This window comes from Micropterus dolomieu, linkage group LG04 (genome assembly GCF_021292245.1).
Source record: "Micropterus dolomieu isolate WLL.071019.BEF.003 ecotype Adirondacks linkage group LG04, ASM2129224v1, whole genome shotgun sequence".
Taxonomy (NCBI): domain Eukaryota; kingdom Metazoa; phylum Chordata; class Actinopteri; order Centrarchiformes; family Centrarchidae; genus Micropterus; species Micropterus dolomieu.
In genome coordinates, this window is record NC_060153.1 from 12,225,299 (window position 1) to 12,241,797 (window position 16,499).

Below are 16,499 nucleotides of genomic sequence, written 5' to 3' on the forward strand. Positions count from 1 at the left end.
GTGTGTGTGTGTGTGTGTGTGTGTGTGTGTGTTGGCAACAGGACCCGTCAGCAGCTCCAGATAGGGAAGTCACTGGGTAAATATCGAATGTTCATTTTCACACACACTTTTCTGCTGCCTGTGTGTGCTCTCCAATGAAATGTGGAGCGATACCATCTCAATGGCTAATGTTAACACAGTGAAGCCTGTTGTTTGGAGACAGTCCAGCAATAAAAAGGATTCTGCCAGTGTATGTGGAGACAGTATGACTGAGCGCTGATGGGAAATGCCTCAATTTGCAGGAAGCACTTATGATTTAGGAAATCAAGTTTCTTGGATAAGCAATACTCTATGACGCAGGTTCTTTTTTATCACTTCCACACTCAGATACATGATGAAGCATTGTTGCTCTATGATGTGTTTGGTGGATCACCTGCCAAGTTTGTGTTATTAGACATAATATATTGAAATAAGACATAATTTCAATGTGCATAGCATTAGCGGAACCACCTCTGTTCAATGTCCATCAAAATCAATTCAACAACCAATTCAAAATCCATTTAGTAGTGAAGTTTTCAGCTTTTCGATCATATTACTGGATCAGCAGATGTAGTTTGCAGAGCTGTTACTGAAATGTACATATTCAAATTTCCATTTTTTGAGGACTTCTTGCTCATGAGATTGTGAATGGATCTCCACTTCTAGGTCACGAATGATCATTGAACCTCAGCCCCAGTTTAAAATCTTTTTTTGTATGCATTTGTCACATCATGATATCCTGTGACAGTATCTTGTGTATGTTATTAATAAAAAATTGTATATTATTAATGCCATTCAATCGATACCATATTCCCACCATACAACCCAGCCCTACTATAAAATACACTGGTAGGTGAGATGATTGTCACACGACACGTGTATGGGTGTGTTCTTTTTCTCTTATAGTGATAATTCTGATCTCAGTCATTACTTTCGGATTGTTTTTAAACATCTTCGCTCTCTGTTTGCATGTCGGCAGGAGCATAGTGAGCCCTTTTCATTGTTGAAGTCTTGTTTGTGTACTAAATGTAAGCAGAATTGAAAAGGTCTGAGTTGAGCTTCCAGGGCAATGCTGAGGAGGCAGTACGGCTTACTTAAATGGTTAAGTCACTGTTGGTCAATACACTGACACACACACACACACACACACTCACACACACACTTAGCAGACTCATATTACTGCGCCTGAGTCAGCGTAAACAATAGACATCCATATAGGGACGGGCACAGAGCAGGTTTAATGGTTTTAAACTATTTACCAGTTGAATCAGAGCTTTAGAGCTTCTGTCAAGAAGCAAATGATTATTTCATACATGGCCTGTGCTGAGAACACTGTATGATGATATACAGTACCTGTCCCACAAAGTGAGTAAAATGCACATGCACTCCAAAATATGAAGAGACAGAGGTTTAAAAATATCAACAAAGGACTAAAAAAAAGACATGTATGTGGTTTTAATTTAGGATGTATTCTGAGAAGCTCCAATAAATATGCCTGCAGATATTTTACAGTATGCTTATTTAAAGAAATCTCATCACTGTGGTCTTATTTCAAAGTACATGTAAAATAGGTTTTGATTAATTTGGGTCAATAAGCCAATTTACACATGTCCAAGCCTGCCTGCTTTGTTCACTATATATATCCGACATAATCAGAAGCATAATTACATAAAGAAATTCCAGTAATTTTAAAAGCATTCCCATTCAGGCCCAAATCTTACTGCTTCCTGCTCAGGCGTCCTCCACCAGAACATGTTTTCCTGTCTTTCTATCCAATGACAAAGGGCTTCCAGGAACGGTTAGTGTTCTCTAAGTACTACAGAATCACTTTGGTGTGACTCACTACCAACCATTGAGCGGTTTTTCCTCTGGATTGCTGTATTTTAAGGAGGCAGGCAGCGGTGTGCAGAGAGTGCTTTCCCATCAATAACCTCTAACTGCTTAGTGGCTTTATTCTTGTGTGGTCAATGCTGGACTGGAAAGAAACTGGAGGGGATGAGGCAGTGATCTATACGTCAGGAGATTGTGATTACACTCATGGGGAATCAGAATAAAGTCATGTCATGGTGACTCCATGGTGATCAAAAACATTTCTAATCTACAAGGTATCCTAACTTCAAAAATTTCAGATTTTGAAAGGAGAACAATTCTATATTTGATTCAAATATTTATACAAATACATTTCATAAAAACTCCGTTCTAAACATTTTCACCCAGTGTACCAGAAGTTACCCTAACCTACTTCAATGAGGTTTCAGCTTTTCTAAATCAGGTCACTAAATATGGAATGAAGTGATGAGAAATCTGTGATGGACTGGCGACCTGTCCAGGGTGTACCCCGCCTTTCCCCCGATGTAAACTGGGATTGGCTTCAGCCCCCGCGACCCTGTACGCAGGATAAGCGGTTGACGATGGATGGATGGATGGATGGTGATGAGAAATCAAAATGGCTAAATCAAATATTTCCTTGAGTAGATAAAGAGAACTCTAAACTTATTAGTCCTCGTATGAGGTTAAGATATAATTTCCTTCTCATTATTTTTTTGAAGGACATGCCATCTACAGTGAATACGCAATGGGCATGTCATCCATTTTACACGTTCTGCTGCCCCCAGGTGGTTAGAGTTGGTCTTGCCAGATCATTTGGAGGAAAGTTGCCCTCTTTTGTGTCAATGAATTGTTCTGTGTTGCATTTGAGGACAATAGCAACAACATGAAGGCCTATATTTTCTTTGAACATCATTAATTCCTACCACCTGAAATCTTTTACAAAACTTGGGCTGCACTTTGGGACTTCAACTACACATTACCTTTATGACATCCCATTCTAAATCCATAGGCATTAATATGGACTCAATGCAGAGAGACTCTGTTGATGTTTTGGAACATTCTGTTATCTGGCAGTATGTTGTCCTGTAATTCACTGAATGTGATGCAGTTATTTGCAATGACCATATGTGTATCTCCAGCTCTGAGTTGAACAGTGAACCAGATACTGGTTTTCTTGCAATTCTGTAAATATATTTGATTGGTTTTCCTGTAGTGACAGATCCTTGTCATTCCACTTCATATTACTGAACCAGTACCAGTGCTTTACAGCACCTACAGTTATTTACCAGTTCTTATTTCAAAATAACCAGATGATACCGGCAACTGTTGTGCAACAGGCGCTCCGATTTGGTGGAATCCATTGCCCAGCCTCCCTGAGGGCACTCCTGTGGCTTCCCTCAGGCTCATCTCATGGGTGACAACATGGTTATCTTCAGTTGCTCTGATTTAATCAGTTATGTTCCTGACTGCCCTTCCTCTTCCTCTCCTTCTCCCCCATGCTACTTGATCGCACCCTGTCCTCCTCTTTCTCTTCCTCATCTTTACCTCCTCGCCCATTCCCTCCTCTTATTTTCACCACTCTAAAGCCTCCATTGTAAGCCAAATGGAATTTTTGCCTGGGGCCTATTTACATGTAGTGCTTCAGCTCTGATTGGTATGTGAACTAAAAATCAAAAAGTATTTTCTCATTGGTTAGTGTGTAATGCCAGAAGTGTGTTATTGAACTGCAAACTTAGTGTAAAGCATTGAGTTGTATTTAAAGTGTTGCAAAAAGTGTGTTATAAAATTACAAAATGAGTGCAAAGCAGAGAATGTGCATTCAATTTGACAAATGACTGTTAGTATTTAAGCATTCAGAAAAAACTGTTGTTACAAGAACTTGACAGTGATGTCCTCAACACACATCTGTAGAATATCCTAAATCCTAATGCTGCCCCCTGCTGACTACAAGTGTAATTGCCAGAATTAAATATTGACTACTGAGACAGCACATGCTCGCTAGAAAGAAGACGTGACGTGATTTTGTCTGAGCTAGTATTTTCTTTATAGATGTAGAGAAAATATCAACAATAAAAGTCTGTTTTAATTTATTCAAGTATAAAATTTGAGAAGTTAAAAAACAACTTGGACAGCCTTTTTAAAATGTACACCACACTTTAGCTAAAAATAATTATGTAACAAAAACAAAAAATGTTAAACCATGTTAAATCGTTCATATTATTTAAAATGTAGTAAAAGAGAAAACTCAAGTTATATAGGAAAAAACCTATTAATAGCATAACAAACTCACAAAAAACACAAAAGGAAAGTATGTCATATTGAAGTTATTAATGTCAAACTTTAAATTTGCAATCAATCTTTCTATACAAAAAATAAAAAAATAAAACCCAATGCATCTTTTAGTGAGACTGTGTGTAGCTTCTGGATGAAGTAAATCTTAGTGATGTCCCTGGAGTAAAATGTTGGTAAACTCTGAGTTAAGCTTTGGAGTTTTGGCAGTCTTTCCGACTTGGTCAAGCAAGAGTCCCTCCACGAGTCTGCAAGACATACATATATAATTTACAGCCACAAAACGCACACTATTAGAATCACACACACACGAGGTAACAGAGATGAACCCAACAGCTTTCAGCTGAAACAGCTTACATACATCATATTGGTGAGAAGAATATATAGATTTTTCAACTCACCATGGACTTTAACTCCCGTCCATCTCCATCACCTGGCTTGTACGAACCCATTTTTTTACTGTTCTCAACAAATTCCTGGGAAGGGGAAATACAGAGTTGTAGACCAGTTATTTTACTGTCACTTTATTTAAAAGAATGTGGTTCTTGCATAGTTTGTCTCCATGTGTCAGCCCTGTGATGAACCAGTTATACATGGATGGTTTTTGTATATTGTTAAGAATAAAAGGGTTATGGTAAAGAATCAGCCCTTAAAGTTCATAGGTCCAAGAAATCAAAAACAACAACTACGAATACCCTTTTTTGGATTCCACCGAGTTGCCAACTATTCATATATATATATATATTTTTTTTTTTATTTATTTATTTTTTTAAGGTTTCATCCACAACCACGTTACCAAAAGAAGAATTTCCCACCGCGCCAGTTCAAGTCTGCTTTTGGACACATTCAGTCGTGGTATTAGGGGACCAAAATAATTAGAAAATACAACTGCCAAGGATGTGTAATCAGAGCAGGGCTGCGCTGTGACGGCCATAAAGAGTGAATGGTTTGACATGATGCATACAAGCTATAGATGCTATAAAATGTCTTTCTAAAGCAACGCGGTCCATGACTAAGATGAGAGGTGGTCAAGATATTAAATGAGATGATATTATAGTCTACAGTAGCTGATGTTATACTGTTACTGGACTGGTGATCCTGCACAGCCACCTGCATAAAGACACAGACGCAGCTGTTGGAGTGAGGATTTGATTACCGAAATTTAAAAGTTGCTGTGTGAAAGTATGCCAAAAACAAACAACACGGAGGTCAACATTTTAAACATTATATATCGTTTCTTAGTAACTTTTAGAAGCATCTCGAAATTCTTTCAGATTAAGGCATTATGATTCTAAAGTCAAACGAGTGCTTTTGCCCTGTGAAGAAAGGCAGACTGTCTGTACATGACCCGTACGTGCCACTAAAGTATAAATCTGTTCGTATGAGGTTCTTGCATAAGGCCTGGGATGAAATGATTATTTGTTACAACATCAGTTAGTAGTCTTTGTAGCCTCTTCATACACACTATCCTCTCACCATTAATTCCTTGTCCATGTAGTACTCGCGTCCAGGGCTACCATCATTATACTTGGAGTCCACAGCGAAGCAGAGGAAGAGAACGTCGACCACATTCTCAAAGACAGAAAGGAAGCAATGAGCCACCAGGAAGGCAAACAGACAGACAATGAGGAGAGGCAGGACCCACACTGTGTAGTCCCTCTGGTAATTCAGAGCCAGGACGCCAGCAAAGGCTGTGCAGGAGACTACAAGCACCTGAGAGTTTAGATACAAGACAAGTTAGAAAACATATTATGATCAGTTTGTTTGGGAGAGTATCACACATACAAAAAAACCCCTGCAAATTTGTTTGAGCGGTACCTTTCCCATGAAGAGGACAAAGTCGCCCACAGTGTTGATGGCAGCCACTCGGAGAGCATTCTCCACCAGGATAAGGAAAGCGTCACGGGCAGAGGTGCAGAAACTGGTGCTGTTGATGGCTGTGGCAGTGTATGCATTCTGAAATAATGCGATACGGACAAGTACACTGTAAATGCTTGGGTTCTTGTCTCCATTGTACAGTACAGAATTTATTTTCCTCCTTCACCAACCTGAAATGACTTACTTGATTTAAGTACGCGAGACACTTCTCAAGACACCACAAACAGCAGACACAAGCTTTCAGCATGCAACGAGCGCAGGCGTTTTCCTATGGAAAATGAAGGACAGGTTAACAAATCTCATTAAAGTTTTTGAGTTTGTAGCATTTTTAAATTCACTTTGCATAATTTCACAGCTCACCTTTCCTTTGAGCTGGCTGTGAATATATGTTAGGATGAGACGAGGTATCTTAACAAGCGTGATGATAAAGGAGCCTTTGGCCAGAGTACCCAGATGGTAACGGATGGTACGCACCATGGAGGAGAGGATGGGAGTTGCTGGCATCTGGGACTTATTCCTTAGGATAGAGGGAGAAGACACAATTGAAATTATACAGCCTAAAAACTGATTTATCAAATAAACATGACAGCAAAGAAAAACATTAAGCCTCCCATGTGGTTAAATATACATTTTCTGTTACTTCTTTCCTACCTTGTGAAGTAGTAGGTGACCACAGCACCAGCAATGGTCATCTGCTGGAAGGCAAGAATGAACTCACTGATCCAGATGAGTCCTACAGCGTGATACCACACCAAGTACTGAAGAGGGCCTTGCATTTGATATTCAACCACACCTGTAGAGTTGTTCTTTACCGGGGTCCCTGTAAGAGAATACAAAATGAGTTTGGTTTGGTGTTTTCCATTTCAGTCAGTGTCATATTACATTACATACATACGAGTGCTTCTTCTGTAGCCTTAATATTTTTGAGCAATCCACCTGGAAACAAGTGCAATAAAATTGTCTGACTTTTACTAAACTAAAATTTCACCCCCAAAAACAGTAAACATAAAAGCAAGAACATGTGATGTCCAGACTTTATTTGTGCTGGGCTGTTGTTTTAAATACTACCCTTCTGAAATTATAAATCAGCTGTAGAAAAGTGAAGTGGGAGACGAAGAGAGAAGCTGTTCTTTGACTCCATCCTCCCACATCACGAGACTGGCACAAGATTCCTAATGTGGGAGTTTAGTCATGCCATGAAACCAAGACAAAATGTCACAAGTAACAAACTTAATATTCGGCTTGTTTGGGAATGGTACCATTAACACTCCTGATGCTAGAAACGAGCAAAACTGCATAAACAATAAAAACTATTCCCATACATCTCAAAAATTGTTAATATTGTGGAAAAGTGATTACGGCTTACAGCTCATGGAAATCAAAAAACAGTATCTCAAAATATTAGATTATTAGAATAATTAAAGGTCCAGTGTGTAATATTTCTGAGACTCTATTGACAGAAATGCAATATAAGAGGTGAGGTTTTCAGTGGTGCATAAAGACCTGACATAACATAACCATTAAGTTTTTATTACCTTAGAATGAGACATTTATATCTACATAATCGCAGGCACCCCCTGCTGTGGAGGTCGCTGTATTTTGTCATGTTTCTACCGTAGCCGCCAAAGAACAAACAGCGCCACAGAGGCGTTTCGTCATCACGGCGTTCTTCTTCTGCTTGTGTAATTCCGGTAGTGTAGATGCCCGTCACTACATTGAATACGTACAAAGAAGAAAAGGGACTAAGTAATATACAGTCTCCGAGTAGTCTTCTGGTTAATTAGAAGTAAGATGATAAGTGACATTTGGACAAATGAAGGAGCACAAACCTGTTATTTAGCAGGGGAGCCGACAGCCACACGGAGTCGGGACAGACAGCTGACGGCAGAAATCACGGATTTTGTGGATTTTCCCAGATGGAAGGCTGTATAACGTTAATGTGGGACAGATGTTTCAAAGCAGAGCTGAAGTTGTCCCGTTTCTTGCGGGACAGGTAATTAATTCTGTTTGTCAGACTTTAGCGATGCAAATGAAAACTGTTGTTTGACAGCTTTAGCTAGAAGCTGGCCATAATCACAGAGAGCCCTGACATGTTTCCCCTGTCAGTGTTGTCAAATATGGATGAAATACTGCATTTTAAGTGTTGTATTGGCCATTTAAAGGTATTATAACAGGTAAAGAGCGGATTGGTTGGTAGGCCTACACAGCAAGTAAAATAATGCAGAGTCATAAGGATAATTGCAAAATTGTCTTCATTTTATATCTAAGTTGGCAGTAAGTCATGTTAATTAGGCTACAGCCCGTTTTCCAAATATAAACAAAAGATATTACACATAGGCCTACCAAACATCACTTTTCGGCAGGACACCTGTCACTTACCCAGACAATCAGCTGATCAGTAACGTTAATTGGCAATAAAACCGTAACATTCACTTAGAGCATGGAAGCATCAGCCAGCTAAACTTTTACTGACTGGTAGAAAAAATGTATTGTTAGTTGGATTGGTTTATTCTCCAGCGCTGAGCTTTGGCTTGTGGTGTTATGTTAGTTGGATTAATTTCATGCAGTGATTCTCTCTCTCTCTCTCCCCAGGGATCTGTTTTGGCTTTGTACGTTATGTTCGTGAGAAACAGCTGATCGCTAATTGGCAATAAAACATCAGCTTCCAGCATCAAAGCTCAGATCAGCCAGCTAAACTTTACTGCGCTGGTAGAAAAGATATGTAATTGGATTGTAACTTCATGTAGTTCTTCTCCAGCCTGTTATGGATTTGTTATGCAGACAGAAATGTGCGGTTACCTTCCTGAGACAGATGATGAATATTATTGGTAATGAAACGGTAACAGCAGGGAAGCTCAGATCAGCAGGTAAACTTTTAACATTTTACTGCCCTGAACTAGTAATTTGTACTTTCACATGCTAAATGCCCATTAAAAACGATGCATCGTTTTACCACAAGCTGAAATTTTGGCTGTCAGTACTACTTTGTGTTTCTGAAAATAATTTACAGTGAGGCTTACATTGTCCTGTCAGTGGTCATACTTGATGCACTAGATGTGATAGTGTTTGAAAATTTCTTCATTTTCTTTGGTATGATAGTCCAGATGAGCCAACCCACCAAGATATAAAATAATGCATTACAGGCAGGGTGCAATTTGCGTGGGGATGTGTGGGAATGCGTGGGATTTCCCCCCTTCTGGTTTTATATCCCTACCTCTGCTGAATACTTTTTATCCCCGGGACAAAATTTACCCCCCCCCGATCCACTTCAATAGTGAAGCAACTTGTCACAAAACGCACGGTTCGGATCGATCTTTAGTTTTGTTAGGGTTAAATTAATTAGAAAATGCGCTACTTTGGCTCTGATCCAGCTGCCTCTCTCTATGGGTCATCACCAGGCTGGAGTTTTGCTTATTTGGATTCTGTGCCTCTCCACTCGTCCTCCAGACGCTGGGACCTTGATTTCCAAATGAAAAGCAGAATTTAGCAACGGTGCAGTTTTTTTCTTCCTTTGCCCTGGTCAGACGCTTCTGACGTTGTCTCTGGTTCAGGAGTGGCTTGACACTAGGAAGGCGACACTTGTAGTACATTTCCTGGACCCGTCTGTGTGTGGTGGCTCTTGATGCACTGACTCCAGCCTCACTCCACTCCTTGGGAATCTCCCCCAGGTTCTTGAATTGGCGTTGATTGACAATCCTCTCAAGATTGCTTGTTCACCTCTTCCTATCACACCAAGGAAAAGGGTGTTCTGGGCAGTGAAAACGCAGAGCATTTTCTTGAATCCTCCCAGTGAACCTTCCATGAATATACTTTGATACAGCACTCTGAACAGCCAGCCTTTTCAGCAATGACCTTCTACAGCTTACCCTCCTTGTGGAGGGTGTGAATGAGTGTCTTCTGGACAACTGTCAAGTCATAAGTCTTCCTCATGATTGCGGCTGTGTGTACTGAACCAGACAGAGGTTAAAGGTTCTTTTCAGGTCGACATTTCTGTACAATAAATTCTTTATTCTAATATTTTGAGATATTGGACTTTTTGATTTCCATGAGCTGTAAGCAGTAATAATCACATTTAAAACAAAATAAAGGCCTGAAATATTTCACTTTGTGTAATGACATCTAACGAATGACATCTGACTGATGTGTTCACTGTCCAAAACATACTAGTTGTTAGAATGTGCGAGTGTATCACTTTTTGAAATAAATTACAGAAAAACAATAAAATCGACCAGCACTGGAGTTTCCCACTAGCCTTTGTCCTCACCTGAAGTCCCAAGAGAGAGGAGCACAGCCATCCAGTAGACCCAGAAGAGCATGAGGCAGAGGAAGGTCCAGAAAGGCTGAAGGACCAGCAGGGGAAGGTGGATGAACACTTTACCAGCCACATGGAACAGAGAGATGGTGAGAGCCACACGTGTCCTCATGAAGAACATCACTATCAGGAGAACTACCTGGAGGGTAAGATAAATGAAATCACTGAAATGAGCTACTGTTGTGGAATTCAATTTGAACAGATAACTTTCCTGCCACATCAGGAAAAAGACATAAATGTAACTGTCCTATCTAACCGTGTCTAAATCCCACAAGCTAGCAAGTAAGCGTATTATATGTACTTTGTGAAACCATTAAAAACATGTATTACTATCTAGTGATGTAGGATATGCACCATCACCATATGGATGCACACATACAGTACCTGTGCACTCAGACATACCGTGAAAATTGTAGCACCAACTGCATACACAAGCAGGGCCTTCACATTGTCTAAGGCCACTTCTTTTCCACTCACAGATATGGTGCTATTGTTAACGGCAGTCCTGTGGTCCACATAGAGCCACCAGAGGACTGCTGTCCCACCTGCAAAAGACCAGCGCAGAAAAGAGTTCAAATATAACCTGAATGTAAAAACATCCTGCACTGCTGTCTGTGATCAAGGTAATGTAATTGAGCGCACCAGAATAAAACAAGAACATATTTTATAATGTCAAAATGAATTAGGTGGGCAGGTGGAAGAGCACTAGAACCTGTACATTGCTTTTAAAAGTTACCTATAGACCCGACGACTACCAGAACCGTCAAAATCCATACCAGTACTTTGGAGATGTAACGAATGACAACCATCATGATCAGGGACAGAACTGAAAAAAAAAAAAATACACAGTATATCATATGAGTACATCAAACACTGCTAACATGGAAAAAGTTACAAGTGCTGATTTTATGGTACATGTTCATTCTAAGGTTTGATAAAATGTTGCTTTAAGTTATAGAGAAATAAAACCCACTGCACTATGCAAAGTATATAAGCCATGGGTTTGCAGTTAATTCAAACAGCAAGTGAGTGAGGGAAGCCCAGAAGTCCCGTGTGGGGAAACATTGTCCTGCTATGAAGAACGTAGATTTCACAATCAATAGAAGAAGACAGAACTAAAAATTGAGATAAAAGATGTCTAAATCAGTTCTGTCTTCTTTTTTTTTTGTCCCAACGGGAGGAGTTACAGCGGACATTAAATGAATGGCTGTGGGCTAAAACTTCAGGCTGTAACCACTCAGACACTTCCTGTTATTTTAATGACAAAAATAGCTTCCCTTCTGAAAGTTGCCTTCCGACTGAATCCTCATGAGCAACTGTGCTTGTGCAGTGGGGAGTGGCAGGAAATACCAGTTTCCTGCCACAGTGCCAAACATACCAGTTGTTCGGCATTGGACAAAATGTTTTACCTAAAACATGCATATTGTAAGACCGTTGTAACCATGTGTTATACCTAAGGCCAGCACACAGAGACCCATGATAATATCCTTGCTAGCCATCACCCCTGTGACGACCCGGCGCAGCACAGTGTTGTCGCTGACAAATGTGATGAATGCCTGGGCAAATTCAGCATAACAGTCGATATCCACAGCAACACAGCGGTGAAACAGTGGGACAGACTTACTAAAGAACATGAAAAAGATGAAGAACATGGGGTTATTTATAGAGTATCGCAGACTATCTATATCTACGTTATTTATTTGGTCCACTTTGGAACTCGTGTAAGTAGGTCAGGCTATCCCTCTCTCCATCTCCCTAACCCTTATCCTGTCTCCACTGTCAACTTTTTTCAAAAAGTAAAATTATTAAATTTTTAAGGAAAATACAGCAGTGCTAAAAAGGATACCAATTCCCCGTATAAAACACCAGACACACATCGCTGTCACTTGCTGTCCCGGTTTCAACATATTGTACCCACATTAGATTCACTAAACCCCTGACCACACCTTACTGGATGTGCCCTTTTCCAAACAATAACAGAAATGGCATTAAAAACAGGGGAAACTGGTGCCAGTAAGAATGTAGTCTCGTCCGGTGATAAATATCTTTCTTGTTCAAGAGTTGATTATTAAAACCTGAAGAACATTCTTGATTACCTTGGTGGAACAGGGAGTTTGGGGCATTTAGTGGACCTTTCTGAATGGCTTGGGTATCTTGTAGGAGAAATATCATAGGAGCAGAGTTCAGATCCTATCAGCAAGAAAACCAAAAATTAGATCACATGTTCAGTATCACTGAAATATTCCAAACCTTAACAAAAAACAGGGGGAAAAAAGTCTGCAAGCATTTATGGTGATATTCAATGTATATTCCATTTTTGGACACACATATTGTAAACATTAGTAAAGTGAAACTCTCAGTTAAACAGAGAAAACCACATCTTTTCTAAAACAGTTTTGCTTGCGCAGTTTTCTCACCATTATTCAGAGCAAACTGCTTTAAATCGCTGTATGTCGTCAGTTCAGTAGCAGGACATTTGGAGACACACAGGGCAATGGACTTGATCTTCCTGTTAACTAAGTCAAGGTTGCAAGGGTCTAGAAAGAAAACATACCTGAAAGGAAGAAAAATTGGAATTTCTAACACTTTTTCCTTGAACAAAATATCAGTATATTTGGTTATTACTATGCCAGTTGGGGCTGTTCTCTCTGGGCAGAAAATGAAAGACGGTGACATTTGCTACTCTGTCGCACAGATCCTTCTTTGTAGCAGAAACGCCTTTTATTCAAAGCCTCCATGGGCAATCAGCCCATCAATAAAGCATGACCCATTGTTTCAGTAAAACTGGGCCTACAGGCTGCATGCTGATGGAAAGCTACTCCCCAAAAGGAGGGATATAACCAACGACTTCTCACATAAATTGTAACAAGAGGAGAATTCGGAGACTATAACAATAAGCTAGACTTTCTTTGGGAGATATCATATTAAACTTTGCTATTCACTCAGTTATGTGAAGAACTTCAGTAGCAGAACACGGTGTGACTAGGACTCATTGTAGCTCTGTGTCTGTGATATTAATCTACATTAAACTTCAGACTGAAGACATCTTATTCTCTTCTTTTTATGCAAATTAAGTTGCTTGACCAAGCCAAGGAAAAGGGTGTTCTGGGCAGTGCAAACGCAGAGCATTTTCTTGAACGTGTTTCCACACTTGTCTGTCTCTAACCTCTGTGTAAGAGTGAATCATGTTGCTGCTTTTTGGAATGTGTAAAGTAAGTAGACCATGCTCTGGACAGCTGATCATTATCAGCTATGATAGCCAGAACAGGAGGTAAACTGAAGTGCTTAAAATGTAGCAACCGGTTGTTTGTGGCAAATTAGATTAGGATCACATGATGCAATCCATGTATGCACAAAAGTAATGCTGAATGCTTTTTTCCTGTGCCACTAACACTTAACTACAGAGGGCAACATGGGTACTTTAATGTTTTGAATCTATAACTAAATGTTCTGGCACTGTAGGCGATCTAATCAGGAAAACAGAGCAAGTTAAAATACTTAAAGGGACAGCAGGGATTTGATGCAACACTTTTGATAAAAATAAAAAGATGAATTCAATGTAAATAAAGCGCCATGTCACAAGTTAAGGCATTTGTAACATTACAGACTAACTTGTTTTCTTTCATGTTGCGGCCACTGAGGGGCACTCCCTCGATCTTGGTGTTATTCTGGCCGCAGGTGTTTCCATAACTGTCATATCCTGAGATAAATCGGGAGGCACCTCCTGTGGCGATGGAAAAGCCACAAATACACACCTGTAGAGGGCATAGGTTAGAGTAGATGATGTTAACTATCTGCAGGATAACATGACTAACATGACTCATTATGTTAATAATCAGATAGCAGCGTGAACTCATCTTCAATTGCTTGTTTTCCACAAAATCTAGAGTGAAAACATCATTTTTAATTTGTCACAATCAAAAATGTAGATGTGTGTGACCTTCACCTTGGTACAAGTTACATGGTAAACCTACAGTAACTAATACTAATGCAGTCTAATCCAGCAGTAAATCCTACCTTCATAAAAGGTGGTAATGTTTATGTATCAATTATTTGTCCACCCTATTTATATCAGGTTGGACTGAGTATTATGAACACTTCTCAGTATAACACCATGTCATTCAATAGCAAGCCAACTATAGCCTCTAAAATTACTATAAAGTTGAACCAGCACCTCTCTGAATCCGTTTCAACTTAACCTGAACTTTGGTGCAGGGTTGTTATGCAAAGGATAGCAATGGTTTGCAATAAAGTGCCACTTCACTGTTCTCCAACTTTATTTCTATGCATTTTCTCAACTGGTCAGTACAGCAATTAATCGTGTAATGGAAAGACATGCATAAATACACAAAATTGTCAGTTTATTCTAGGTACAACTAGCTAAAAGTAATACCGTCTAATGCAACAAGGCTGCAATAAATCCTATGAAGGTTATAATGTTCACTTTTTGTTGAAGCTGTTTTAGCGAAGTGTTGATTCAACTTTATGATATTTTGATAATGCTGCAATGTATTGCAATACAATATAACTGATATTTAGTGATATTAATATGGTGGACAAAAAACCTTTTACACAATGGATTTTAACAGCTACACAGACTAGTCTCCAAAATTACTATAACGTTGAACTCTCTAAAAAAAAGTTTAAACTAAATACTGTAAATGTGAATGTAGGGCTTTGCAGAGCTGCTGTTTTAACCAGCTTTAGTAAGGTGACCGTGACACAACGGCAATTCAGTGTCCATACGCACATTCAGCTTAAGACTTACCATCCCAATACAAAACAATGTGAATATGATGAGCCATGGGATATCCGTGCAGCGGCGCTGCTCCAGCGGTTTCCAGTCACGTTTGCTCTGCCAAGGCATAAATGATATGTGGTTAAAAGATGACACAGATATCCTTGATGCTGTTGTATTGGCACTGTTGCGTTGCAGTACGCCTAGCTACCCAGCTGCTCCAAAAACTACCCGACAAACCACCGTGATGTTGCTGTAAAACAAGCTGCTGCTGCTACTACTCCTGAACAAGTGACGTTGTCGCTGCACACGCGGTCTCAAACTCCTCTGCGAACACAGCGTTCAAGTTTTAAAGCGGCCATAACTCCCATCATGTTTTAGCGGACTTACCTCTGTGCTGCTACAACATCCCATTGTGAACGAGGAGAGCAAGACAACTTCAGTAACTTCAACGATAACAAAACTTTTGTGCCTTTTCTTCGGTTAAACTTAGTCAGCTTTTGCAGCTCATTTCCTTTTACCGATCCCACTTCTATTTCACCCTTTAACCCATAACGTTACAAAAACACAAAATAACAGCTTTGTTTATGCCCCGTTCACTTCTGTAACACACACCAATCTGTTGACACACCCTGTTCAGAGGTGCAGGTAAACGCGGAAGAAGTCTATATAGACTGCCTTCATGGGCTATCGGAAAAATCCGAATTATCGTGAAAATAAACAAAGCAATTGGCGAGATGTTGTTATTAAAACTTTACTTTGTTTTCTTATTTATGTTTTTTTGCCACTTGAGTAGCTCTGTGAAAACTCTACAATGATGTCGCAGTAGAAACAGTGGCTTTGTTGAACGAACATCTTCATCATAAGTGGAAATTTTGTCTGCAGGAAGGCAAAGATGCTGATGTGTAATATATTGACTCTTTGCAGTGTAGTACATATCTAAATAGTAATCGATATAGTACTATGATCAAAGCCTATTATTAGGCTTTATTATGCCATATGAATGATTACAGCAACTCATTTAATTGAGTGATTATTATTATTATTGTTATTATTACTGAAGTAGTTGTTGTTGTTTCCCTTCTAAAGCGGAGTCTTTGCAGGATTTAGAAGGTTACGAGATGCCCTGAAAGCAGCATAGTGGTCTGTAGACTTTAGGCAGAGGCAAAGCCATGTCTCTTACTTGAGGCTTGTGGATAAAACACACGTGTAGAGTTTGGCGCCGTTTACTGGAGTAGTGAAGTAAGTGTTAACCATGAAGAATTGTGAATGAACATAATTCATATAGTGTTGCCAGGCGTTTCTGTGAAAATTATTTCATACGACTAAAGCTTAATTGAGTAGAATTAACGTTACCCAGGTGAATTGCCACTTTGCTAATTTACTGTGCCACCTTACTGCTGCCACTAGGTGTGCTTCTGGTTAGTGTCAGGT

General features: G+C 39.6%; 2 protein-coding genes across 7 annotated transcripts in view; one reads left to right on the top strand and one right to left on the bottom strand.

Annotated features, from left to right (window-relative positions):
* Nucleotides 1-3,918: 3,918 nt before the first annotated feature.
* LOC123969993 (choline transporter-like protein 1) lies at nucleotides 3,919-15,708 on the bottom strand. The gene is made up of 16 exons (XM_046047826.1): nucleotides 15,456-15,708; nucleotides 15,096-15,182; nucleotides 13,940-14,082; nucleotides 12,745-12,881; nucleotides 12,424-12,517; nucleotides 11,781-11,950; nucleotides 11,064-11,153; nucleotides 10,730-10,872; nucleotides 10,280-10,466; nucleotides 6,667-6,835; nucleotides 6,376-6,532; nucleotides 6,200-6,283; nucleotides 5,956-6,093; nucleotides 5,614-5,850; nucleotides 4,539-4,613; nucleotides 3,919-4,385 (listed from the first exon to the last, which is right to left on the bottom strand). Exons 1-16 carry the CDS (start codon nucleotides 15,477-15,479, stop codon nucleotides 4,362-4,364), a joined length of 1,959 nt encoding a protein of 652 aa, XP_045903782.1. The 5' UTR covers nucleotides 15,480-15,708; the 3' UTR covers nucleotides 3,919-4,361.
* Nucleotides 15,709-16,186: 478 nt separating this feature from the next.
* The window catches only part of dlc1 (DLC1 Rho GTPase activating protein), a 100,065-nt gene continuing 99,752 nt past the window's right edge, over nucleotides 16,187-16,499 (top strand). For 2 of the 6 annotated variants that reach the window (XM_046046472.1, XM_046046473.1), the window contains exon 1: nucleotides 16,187-16,307. The gene's annotated coding sequence lies outside the window, so the exon portion shown is untranslated. Of the gene's footprint in view, nucleotides 16,308-16,475; nucleotides 16,498-16,499 lie in introns of those variants that run through there. The other 4 variants (XM_046046469.1, XM_046046470.1, XM_046046474.1 and 1 more) reach the window with 3 other exon arrangements.

Bases quoted from the DNA above. Each gene is read 5' to 3' on its own strand.
- LOC123969993 (XM_046047826.1), bottom strand. From the start codon at position 15,479: ATGGGATGTTGTAGCAGCACAGAG. The intron at 11,951-12,423 runs GTAATCAAGAAT...CATGTTCTTTAG, and splicing joins AAACTCCCTGTTCCACCAAG to TAAGTCTGTCCCACTGTTTC. The intron at 5,851-5,955 runs GTACCGCTCAAA...CTAAACTCTCAG, and splicing joins TTGTCCTCTTCATGGGAAAG to GTGCTTGTAGTCTCCTGCAC.